The 12,130-nt window shown below is 45.1% G+C and overlaps 1 protein-coding gene across 4 annotated transcripts in view; it reads right to left on the bottom strand.

Annotated features, from left to right (window-relative positions):
* Positions 1-12,130, bottom strand: part of FSTL4 (follistatin like 4) — a 333,296-nt gene that overhangs the window by 81,724 nt on the left and 239,442 nt on the right. For all 4 annotated transcript variants that reach the window (XM_050311904.1, XM_050311903.1, XM_050311902.1 and 1 more), the window contains 2 exons: positions 6,435-6,625; positions 2,968-3,088 (listed from right to left, as the gene is read on the bottom strand). In XM_050311904.1, the coding sequence (XP_050167861.1) occupies positions 2,968-3,088; positions 6,435-6,625 (312 nt within the window). The remainder of the gene's footprint in view (positions 1-2,967; positions 3,089-6,434; positions 6,626-12,130) is intronic.

Genomic DNA, 12,130 nt, shown 5'->3' with positions numbered 1-12,130 from the left:
TTGTTTTGGTCCAGGCATGAATCAGGAGAGCACTCTAATGGGCCATGAGCTAGAATTTAAGGGGATTTTATTGTTGGTTTAATAACTCCTTATTAGCTAAACAATGTTGACAAGATAAAGGCATTTTGATGGAATGCATGTTTCCCCTCTCTCTGACATATTTGTCTTACAAATTGACCTGCCCACGTTGAGGATGATACAGATCCAGAAGATTACACTGATTTTTCTCCCTTCAGCTGGGCTTTCACATCTGCCAACCTGCCACTTGCCCATTAGGGAAGACAACAGGAATGCCAGCAGTGACATGGCTAATTCTAATGACCTCCAGTCAGACACAGTTCCAGAAGTTCTATCCAAAAACCACTCATCTGAGCACTCCTAAAGCATGACTCAGCTGGCTGATGTGCCTGCCAACTCACCAGACTCATCTCTGTGCTGATTAATTAGAGGCATGCTCTGCTTTAGCTCTTGTGACAAGCAACTCATTCACTGAATCTTTGTGACAGAGACAACAGACAAACACGTTTGCTACCGGCACGTGAAAATCTCCAGATCATCACAGTCAAAATTATTCTTTTAATTACAGTCCTGGGAGTCCTTAGCTAATAAAAATTTATTTATGAGAAATGAGAAGACACCTACAAGTGTTTCTCAGCAGAGCTGCCAGGAGAGTGTTTCATGTGTCTCATACATCACTCATGTATGATTAAGGCAATTTGAAGAGTGACACTTTAATCCTGTGTCAATAGATATTTCTAGTCACCCTCATAGATGCAAGAAAACTCCTAACAGTTCTATTCTGAGGATTAAGGAACAAAAGAACTCTCAGAAAATCAGAAGAGAGATGACAGATTTAGTAGGAAGGCCACTATTTCTGTCCATAATCCAAAACCGTGCATTAAAATGTGTGTGAAAATGATTAGCACGATTGGAAATGATGATTAAAATAGCACCTGTTAGATGTAGTGCTTGCAAGGGTGAAACCACATGTCAGAAAAGGTAAAACACTGGATTTTTCTCTCATTGTGCACTTTTCATTCATTTACAGGCAATCAACACGATGGGGATGAAAAATGCCCCTTGGGTCTCTTGGAGAGAGAGGATGGGTCAGGGACACACAAGGAGTGAGAGGAAGAGGGGGTTTTGTGGCTCTGTGAGGTACAGCAAGGCTCTCTGAACTGAAATGCAGCTTCTAAAGCAGCACAAGAATGACAAATTGGGCAGCTCTTCACGTTACCAAGGTCATCTTCAAACCTGCCCAACACTGCCACACTCCACCGGAGCACGGGGCACCCAAACAGATGTGACAGAGATTTCGAGAGGATAAATTAGACTGAGACTTCCTGAAGCCACTGAGTTCTGGTAATTGTGTTACTCAGCTTGCTGAGCAGCCATCCCCACAGCCTGCTGCCAGCCTGCCACGGTGAGAGGCTTGGGTGAACTTCAAGGAACAAAAGGACCACTCTAAAGGGCAAAAATCAGGAGAAACGTGCAGTCTGCTGCACCTTTAAACCCCTGCAAGCCAGATCCTGGCTCAGAACAAAGCAGGAATTTAATGAACAAAATTTTCATAAATCAAAGTGCTTGAAGTACTTTTCAGATTCTTTTTCCTATACTGTTTAATAACATAAATGGAAAAAATGTGCTTTGACCAGGGACTAAGTTTGCTTCCAGAGTGCCCACAATTGGGAAAGCTGCAAGCAATGAAGTTTGGGTTTAAATTAAAAGCTGATGAGGCATTATCTGCTCTTGATAAAAGAGGAGATTCTGGGAAAACTGAAAATGGAGAAGCCAGTCTGCTTTTGGGCTTCAGGTGGTGAACAATTCTCTTCAGATACAAAATCCCTTTGACAGACACTCATTGTTACACCTTGGGTTTTGTTCCAGTAGTTTTGTAGTTTATCAATACTATCTCTATTCACTGGCTCATATTTTGTACTTGTCTTATTTTCACTGCCTACTTAAAATTCACTGAACCAAAAACCTCATAGAAATAACTCTTAGAATTTAGGTTTGACTCTGTGACTTTGAGAACCCATTGATCCAAATATGCTCCCAAATAACTGCATGTCAAGCCTTTATAGCTGGGTTAATTCACTTTATGGCCTTCTTAATATATGAGATTTTATGTTTACTGTATGCCTGCTGGTTTGAGTGTGCTGTGTGGAACTAAAAGCATGTGTGATTCAGACAGATCCAAGGTGACATTACTCTCCTTAGAAAGGAATCCAGATTAAGACACAACCAGCTTGTTATTGGCCCTTCCCCTGCACTCAACAGGTTCAAAGCTCGAGTCCTGCTTTCATTTTAACCACAATGTGTTAACCACTGTAGCTCCCCATCCTGATCATTAAATAACTGCACATTTTCTGCCTTTCTTTCTTAGTATCCCAAAGGAATTGGCATCAATAAAACTTTGTATCACCAGGTGAAGGAGACAATGTGGGGCCTTTTCCAGGGAAGGACTTCAACAAATGCTGAACTTAAAGCATGAACATAAAGTTATGAAGAGAAAAGAGCTAACACAAGTGCTTGTTTTATGACAGTGTTTAAGTCACTCTGTGATCCACAGATCCTTGCCAACAGTGCTATCAAGACTGCCCCGCGTGATGCACTTACTAACACAGAACCCAAACGCAGAACACGTCATTCCCAGGCAGAATATTCCCTAAAACACCTTCCCCACTGCAAACTCACTCATACCACCACAGGACCTTTGGCCAGGTCTCAGCCTTGTGTCCTCAGGGTTACTCAAACCACACGCTCAGCTCCACAGACCTGGCCAGTCCAGCACCCTCCACCTCTCCACCGCCTTCAGCGAGAGCCACAACGGAACGATGAACCCGACACGCTTCGTGCTCCTCCTCTGGGGCAGTGCCAAGGGATTTTCCTGGCATTCAGGACTCACAGCCCCCAGGCAGCAGTGCCCTCAGGATGTTCCCACCCCCAGGGAGGCGAGGCACTCACGGAAGGCCGTGTAGAGCTCCTGCAGGGTCAGGCGGCCGTCGCTGTTGTAGTCGTCGAAGCGCAGAAGGTCCTCCAGGGTGCAGCCCAACAAATCGTCTGCCAGGGCCTCCTTCTTCATCAGCTGTGGCAAAAGACAACAGGGCATCTTTACATGGAAAGCTGCAGGCAGATTTTCCATTAAATAACCCCTGGGGAAATATATCTACATATATCTATAGCTATCTATCCACAGATATATCATATCTGTCATTACATACCTGCTTTGTACCAAGATACAACTGATGTTCATATTCCTGCAGCACTTCATGGACCATGGACTGATGAGACTCTTCCTTTAGCAGCAGCACAGAAATGCATTTTCACTTTGCAAATGTATGGAAAAATAAATATTCAACAGGGAAAAGGGAAGGCCTGCCTTTCCTTTCTCCTCTGTGAGTAAGGACAAAATTGTATTCCCTGCTTTTGGGACTAGGATGGGGAAGAGTGGATGGTGTACTCAACATTAATGTGCTTTTCCAGGCCCTCACAGTTTGTTTCCTTTGTATTCTCAACACTTCATTTGGGTCCTCTGAATTTATTGTAGAACATGAAGGAAACTGCTGAAATGTTGCATCTTCCAGCCAGGAAAGCTTTTTGCTGTAGACCAGGGACCCTTTTATTTACTATTCTAGTCTTGGCCCATTATATTGAAGCAATTTAAAGTAATAATGCTTAAAAAATGACCCTTCACCCAGCAAGTAAAAATATTCAATACAAGTGAGATCAACCATAACTTCCAAGATCAATCTTCTAAAGATGGAAATTTCCCTTTGTCTGTGTTTGTATTGAAAATTGATCAACTTTTCATAAGATTGACAAGTTTTTACTAGTCCCTTTGATTTAGTGTCAGGAAAGAAAAAAACCCAAGTGCAAACCACTTCAGCTGCAACACATTTAGTAGATTTACAAATCTAACTTTAAAATACATTAAAGATTTAAATAAAAATAACAACCCAGTTACCACCATTGTTAATAGCTCTGTATATCCATGATTGCGAAACTACATGGGAATTTCACTGCTAGGTCCAGAGGGATAATATTGGATAGGGTCTGCCAGCAGTCAGGCAAAACAGCTCTAAACAGAGAGGGGTGGATCATCTGCTGCCACTTTTTTTTTGCTCAGAGCAATTCTGTTGTGGAGAACAAACAAGTGGGTGCTGCAGGACCAGCACCCCTGGAGAGACTCTGCTCCTCCTCTGGGGTGAATCCCTCTGCAGTGAGAGCCTCCTAAAGATCCACCTTCAGGCCTTAAAAGTTCCTTTTTTCTGCAGCAGTGCACGTTACCTGCCTCAGTTTTTTTCCTTGCAGACAGGGTTATAGTGCTCAAGAGACTATTTTTTCTTTTAAATAAAACACGGCAAACATGCAGCACCAGCTCATCCAGCAGCCAGAGAGAACAAGATCCCACTGCACCACCTTCAGCTCAGCTGGCTCTGCCCATGGGCAATGAAATTCCCATCTTTGGGGGAACTGTAAAGTTGCAGAGAGTTTCAAATTAAGGAGCTAGTGCAAATCAATCCCAAATCTACCTAACGAGGCAAGAAAAGCCCTGCTTAGACTATAACCTGGATAACGGAAAATTGCTCATTACCTAAAAAAAAAGTCCCTTGAAACCTGGGTGGATAAACTGATCTTGTAAGAGCACACGAAAATCACCTTGTTAAAGAGAAAAACCAAGGACTGACATGGCACACAGCACCTGTGAACTGTGGGGAGAGCCCAGAGCTGTCCCAGCCTGGCCAGGACTCGGCCACGCTCCCACCACGGGGGCCAAGCCCAGTGCCACTCAGCTCAGGGTTAAAAGCATTCCTGGCTTATCTGAATTCTGCATTAACAGGCATTACTGCACCTTGGAGGGGTGATCCCTCTGTCAGCTGTGCTGGTGTCCAACCTGTGTGAAGGACGTGGGGTGCGGGGGCTCCTGGCTGAGGCTGAACTTAACTCTGCTCCACCAAACTGAGGGGGCTCCAGCTGTTCAGCCACATTTATGGATTTTGGTAACAGTGAGAAAAGAGCTGAAATCACAGTACCCAAGCCCTGTGCTTGCTCTTGAGAGAGGCATGGGCTCCATCCAAGCACATCTGCAAACAAAGCACTTTGAGGCAGACCTTCCAACACAGAATCCTTTGCAATGCAGGGCATTCATTCTTCCTGATGAAATGCCTTGCAGGCTCCAAACCTTTATTTCCATGCAAGCTGAGTTTTAATACCCCGACAAAATAAGTTTTGTGTAAAAAGGGCAAAAAAATTGTAGAGTAGAACAGACACTTAGGGGCCACTATTCAAAAGCTGGCTTTGAATTCAGATAGAAGTGTTTTACTATACCTACCATGTCTTTGTGAAAACATCACGGCCTTCAGATGAAGTATTGTACATATTCCCAGCCCTGGGATCTAAGGGGATTTACAGTGACAGAGTGTGCAAGGGATTGAGCACCGTGTCAACAGCCTGAGAATTAAAATGTGAACTGTCCCAGAGAGGAGTGAGCTCGTGCCTGCACCGTGCTCTGTGTGCCCTGGGAAGTGAGAGCACGGATGAGACACCCCTGAAGAGCAAGGGGTGAACTCTGAGCAACCTGCTGAGTGCAAGGTGTCCCTGCCCAGGGCAGGGGGTTGGAACAACATGGGCTTTGAGGTCCCTTCCAACCCAAACCATTCCACCATTCTATGAAGGGCCAGCTCTGGAAACTGGAACAGGTCCCAGGCAGGGACTGGTTTCCAAAAGGCTCTTAAAAGGCATTTGCTTCTAATTCTTCTAATGGATGGCATAATAAATGGCAAAGACATTTTACAGGCCTGTTTTACCAGGTCTGCATGTGCAAAGAGCAAGCTGAGGACACAGAGTACCTGGATGGAGTGCCTGGGCTGCCTGTTTGGTTCACTTGACCAGTGAGATGAATTCCAGCAGCACAGCTTGCCCGTAATTAGAAATAACAGTTTTTTCAAGCTCTCACCTTTTCTATCAAGTTCTGCTAATCAACATTTCAGCATCTGCCCAGGGATTTTGGGACAATAACCATGTTGAAAATCATTCCAGCTTTGCTGTCACATTACTCCATGCTAATGCACAGTCCAGAAGGCAGGGAGGAAGAATTAAGAGATTTCTGCCTAACTTACACGCACCTAAAAAATCCAAATTAATTCTCCCCCATCCGGCTACTGGAAATACTTCAGAAGATGACAGGTAGCAGCAAGGATTAGTATCTATTTTCAGGAGCAATGGATGGGGCTGGAAGACTGCCATGTTTTGTGTTTGAAGAGGAGCTTTAAATGTTGGAGACAACACTGACTCCCAGGAGATGCAGATGGGTTGGACCGTCCTGCTCTGCCTGCTGGGCAGGGACAAACAGCCAAGTGCTGCTGCTTCCCATTCACAGTCTGAATGGAAATGCACTCCCCAGCTCCATTTCCACTGAACAGCAAACCCACCTGAGCCAGTTCAGAGCTGCTGAGGTGCCCATCACTGTTTAGGTCCAAGTGCTTGAAGAGGTCTTCAATGAGGAAGCGCTTCTGGGCTGCTCTGTCCTTGGCCAGGCTGCTGGGGGGGCTCTGCCGACGGGCCTGCAGGTCCAGCAGGATGCTCTTGAGCCTGCTGTAATCTGCCATGGTACAGGAGTCACCTGCAACACAGCACAGCGTTACTGACCACCTGCACCGAGCTCCTGAGGGGCAAAATGAGGCACATTCATCTGCATACACAGCCCCACTCAGCTCTGCACCCGAGCAGCTCCTGGACTCGTTAGCACTGAGTAATAACTGGCAGTTTTTCTAAATCCTGCTGTCAGGGTTGCTCTCCAGCATGTTACCTTCCAGATTACAGGGCTTCAGTTACAGACTTCCACGCTCAGCTTTGTAATCCCCACACATATTAAATTGGCTCCACGTTTTCCTGAACGGATAAATTCATCTGTCCTGTGGCCGTAATGCAAAAAATGAACGTGGGGAAGCTGATGTTAGTGCAGACCACAGGGGCTGGTGCCTTGGAGCAGACCCTGGAGCACCCTCAGCCTCCAGCTGTCTCCCACTCTGTGGGCATCAACCATCTCCTACCAACAGCATCAACACATCCAGCCTTTCCCCACAGATGCCCTTACCTCCATCATGTAATTTCTCTATAATGTAAATAGCCTTATTCTGTGTAATGTCAGTTTTAAAACAAACTTTTATTTTAAATCCATCACCGATCCTGTCTCATTAAATCTAAGAGAACCTGGTCTCACCTCAGGGACAATACCCTTGTAGATCAGCTCCCCAAAGACTTCCAAACATTATTCCTCTGAAAAATAACAGAAGACTCTGGCACACTGACAACTAATGATCCTGTCCTATTCTTGCTGAGCTGCAACATTTTGGACCTCTTGGTCCCACTCCAACCAAAACCCAATTAAAATTCCAGATGGGAGGCATTTCTCTGATAGCAAACCCATCTCCTGTCAAGGTTTGGTTTTTTTTTCACCCTTCGTAGTTTGTGCTCACAACTTGCAAAGCACCATGACTTGAGAAGGTGAGAGGGGACACAGAGGCTGGGCATGTGCTCACCAGTCAGGTCAGTGCCCTCCTGCTGCCCGAGCAAGAACTGCAAGACAAGGCTTATTTCCCACCCTGAACTCAGACCCTTCTGTAGTTCTGAGTTTCTCACTGCTCAGGGATATTTAGCAGCAGATAAATTATTCCCTCCCTCTAAACAACCTCCATAGAGCACTTGGTCCCACATGGGATCAGTCTCATTTTACAGGAAAAATAAGGCTATTCAGCTGCTATTAGGTGTGTTTATTACTCTTGCCTTCTTTTCCCCCAACCATGTCATTTGATGGTTTGTGAAGGCAGCATGAGAAAATCTCTCTCATTCAATCAGCAGCTTATTTAAGAGACAAACTGATTGCTGTATCCAGTGTGATCAAGCAATCCTGCAATTCTCTTGTAAATACTGTTTTAGCTACTGTAATAATATTTTTCGCTGAGCTGGAGTTTTATTTTCAGTCAAGTCTTAAACTCAGAGATGTATCTAAGGCTAATGGAGATAAGGAAATCTATTTATTTTGCTTCCACCTCTGTCTCTGCTTTGTGGTTTCTGGCAGGGATTTCTGGCAATTTTTACTTAAATTTTAGACATTAAATACATCCTCTAGCAGCAGCCTCTCCATCCCCTAGCCCTATCCCTGCAGCTTGTGTGATGTAGGAGGGAGCCAAAAGTGAGGAACCACAGTGCAAGAACCCTGGCCAAGGAAGTCCATGATTCCCCCTCCCTGCTGGGGAAGATCTCCAAAGAAACAAGCCCTTTTTATCACCTTTACAGCATTTTAAAACCAACGAAGCCTGGCACTGTTCAAATTAAAAACAAACAAACAAAGCCAACCAGACAGGCAAAGCAAAACAATCAGTCAGAAGAAAAGTAAAAGAAAAACGCAGCATATGAAGGTCTGATTGCTAAAGTGTGGCCAATAAGTGTCACATTTACGTGCTCTGCTCACTCCCACCAGTGCTGCTTCTTGCTCTGTTTTGCAGCAGTTATTCATCCTGTTTAGCACTTCTGCATGCTTTGGCAGATAAAATATTGATCAGCCTGCCAAGAAACACAGAATGCCATTCTGTTTTCATGTCAGAACTCAGTAATGAACTACATTTATCAAGAGCATCCTCCCTGTGAAAGGTCAGTGGTGAATGTGGCTAAATTGTGATGACAGATCATTAATCCAGCTCCCTCAATAATTGCCCTCTTCTAAAAATTTTACTCCTGGTTTCTGTGAATTGCTGCAGGTTTTTACAGTGGGATCCCTGAGCAATCTTGAAGCCAGAAGCAGATAAGAGAGGAACAGCAAGGCTAGGGATGAAAGTGTCCTTCAAAGGAATGCAGGTTACAAAATAAAAATAAACTGAGCAAGTGCAGAGCTTGCCTGGATGGGAAAACTCATCTCCCAGTGAAATACTCCTGTGCAAGGTGCCTTACAGTGCAGTGATCACTAGAAATGTCAGTACTTCTTTAAATATCAGAAATGATCTGATCACACCTCCAGAGCACCCATCTCAGAGACCTTGGTCTGCACTGTCCTGGCAGGAGTAGCACTGCAGGTGAGCTGGGACAGAACAACCAGGCATCCCATGCAGAGCTGCCGCCCCCTCTGGCTCCCTGGATTCCTCCATCCCTGCCCAAACCCACCCCCACGGCCCTGTCACCACGGGGGACCAGAATAACAACCCCCTACAAATAACTCACCGCCAAAGGGGAGCTCCACTGGCACCAATTTTCAAGGCAACCCCTCGGCACCACCAAATGTGGCAATAAAGAGCAGTGTGGAGCAGGTGGAGAGTGTCATTTCTGAGGCAGGAGGCATCGGGGGGTCATTTTATCTCACAGCTCCTCTCAGCCCGTGCTGGCAATTTTCAGCTGTTCCTACGGCACTTCCCAAGCTCCAGGAAGAAATTCAGAGCGGGAGATGAGGGCACTAAACTTTGTTTTCTGTGCTGTGTCCACAGGGCAATAAAGATGTGGTTACGAAAATAACATTTCTAGACAAAATTAAAGTGATTGGAGAAAAGTTCTGTTTTCCAACAGCCCATCTTTTTCTGTGTTTCACTCAGGCTTTATCTGGCATTGTTAGAAGCATCAGAAAACGACCAAACTAAAATGTTATGGTATACAAATTTATTTCTGAGTGTGGCTCCTTAATTCTTGTGCCATTTACAGCAAAATTGCTCGTCAGCACCAGCCCATTTTCCTGCATACAAAATGAAAGTGCTGGCATGCCTGAACAGAGGGAATGTGGTCCCAAAACATCAGCCTGCTGAACCTGAGTGAGACGTTATGTGAACTCTTTACCCCCCTGCTCTGCTGCCTCGTGGCCTCTGTGACTCCACAGAGCAGGTTTACATGGGGACAGGAAAATTAAAGATGACTTCAGCTCTTCAGGGGTCTCCTTGCAAATCCCCATTCCTCCCTGCACATTTTTTACCTGTCTCTTTCTATCTATCTTCCTCTTCCTTTAATTGCTTATTTCTGCAGAGGTTGGGTGGACTTCCCTCCTAGTTTTCCTGTGTGGTTGGAAAGAAGAGGAAAATACCTGCTTTTCTCACCAACTGGCATGAACAGCCTCCTCTGAGCATCGACAGCTGCAGAAAGGGAGAGGAGAACGTGGAGACACCTTTGTGAAATTCACGTATTTCTTGCCATTTAGAGACATCTGCGAGCTTTGAACCTTCCCAGCTCTGATTTTTACAGGCTGGAAGTCCTGCAGGTTGGATATTGGGAAAAAGTTCTTCCCTGAGAGAGTGGTTAAGCACTGGAACAGCCTGGCAGGGAAGTGGTGGAGTCATCAGCCCTGTTCAGTCAAAGGTTGGGCTTGATGATCTTGGAGGTCTTTTCCAACCTTAATGGTTCTGTGATTCTACACTAGGCCAGAGTGAACTCATTTAGGATGAACAAAAATTAACCAAAATCTTAATCTATAAAACTTCATTGTATCAACCATTTAACTTCTGCTAACCCAGAGAAAGCCTCCTCTAAAACTCCAGGCTGTGCTGGGCAGCAATCTCACTGCAGGCAACCCCACTGCAGTGCTGCTGTAACACCTGAAAACAACACTTGGAGCCTTCTGCTGCCTCCAAACATCTCCAAAACCAGCACTGTGAACAGAGGAAGCTGATGAGACATTTAGCAACGCTGCTAATTGCATCCTGTTCCCATCACAGCACTACCTGCCCTCCTGCCTTACTCACAGCCAAACCCCTCAAAGCCTGAGTGCCTGTTTTACTCCTGATCTGAATTTCCAGGTGAAGTGAAACCCTGGTACAGTTCCTGCTAAGAGGAGCAGATGTTTAACATCATGCAAATTCATGAACATCCTTCAGCTGCCTCTGCTGAAAAAATTCAATTAACAATAAAAACCCCAACTAACTTGCTTATCCCAGGGATGTGTTTCAACTAAGAAGATGTACATTTATCAGATATCCATATACAATTTAGCAGCGACTGGGAGCTCACCAAATTTATCACAGAAATGGAATGGAATATAAGCCATGAAGTGGATACTATTAAACAATAGACATTTACAACCTGGAAGAGTTAAAGCTTTCCTCAGTGTGTATTTATTTCAATATTTCATTTTATTACAAGAAAAAGCTCCCATCTATTACTCTGTGAGTTTTAAAAATATATTAAAAACTTACAGCATGAGAATATTAATTCCCAGTTCTATAAACAAGAACTCCATTCCTACCTCAAACAATTACCTTCCAAACTGCATAAGCCTAAATGAATCACATGCCTCAGCCCCAAGTGCACGGGAAGAGATGGATGGATTTGCAGCCTTTCTTGGGAAGCCCAAGAATTACAACCTGGTTTGCCAAGTCCAAAGGCAAGTCCTAGATTTGTGTCCTGCCTGGGAGGGAGCAGGAGCAGCCCTGGGGAGGGAGGCAGGAGGAAGCTTTCAGGTGGGAGAACACACAGTAAATGTAATTTATCAAGTGCCTATCACCACCTAGGCAGTGTGCTCCAGATTTATAGATTTTTAAAGCCAGGAGGGATTATGTGCACACTCTGACCCCCTGCACCAAACTCAACGAGATTTTCCCTGCAGCAGCTCCATAATTTGTTTGCTCTGTAGCACAACTCCTAGCAAGGCTTCCAGCCCTGATTTAAGCACCTAAGAGCAATTTTTCAAATGATTACTTAGTCTCAGCGGGCAAACATATTTTATTTTTAATTTGTTTACCTTCAATTTCCATCTCCTGAATTCTGTTCCGCATTTATCCGGCACATCAAACCGTAACTCTCGTGTCTCCCACGTCACCTTCCCAGGCCTGCACTGCTGCTGGGATCATCTCCTGGCTCACCTGTGCTCTCTGATGAGCTGTGGGACACCAAGGCTCTCACTAAGGCAGCTCACCCTCTACATGGCTGGGGGGTTTTATTCTTGCCTGGGAATTTTATCATCCCCATGGTGGACAACAAAATGACCGTGGCCACATCTGCAAGAACCTTGGGCTTCTGGTCAGCAGTGGGTGGCTCTTCCACAATTCAGAGCTGGTCAGGCCCTCCCTGGCACTACAAGATTACGGTGGCTGATTGCTCTCATCCCACCAGGACATCCCAAAGATGCACTCAGACAACATTCCCAAATGCTCCTCAG

This window comes from Myiozetetes cayanensis, unplaced genomic scaffold (genome assembly GCF_022539395.1).
Source record: "Myiozetetes cayanensis isolate MyiCay16 unplaced genomic scaffold, myiCay2020 scf17, whole genome shotgun sequence".
NCBI classification, from domain to species: Eukaryota; Metazoa; Chordata; class Aves; order Passeriformes; family Tyrannidae; genus Myiozetetes; species Myiozetetes cayanensis.
The sequence above is the reverse complement of the archived record's forward strand: the minus strand, read 5'-3'. Positions and strand labels throughout refer to the sequence as shown.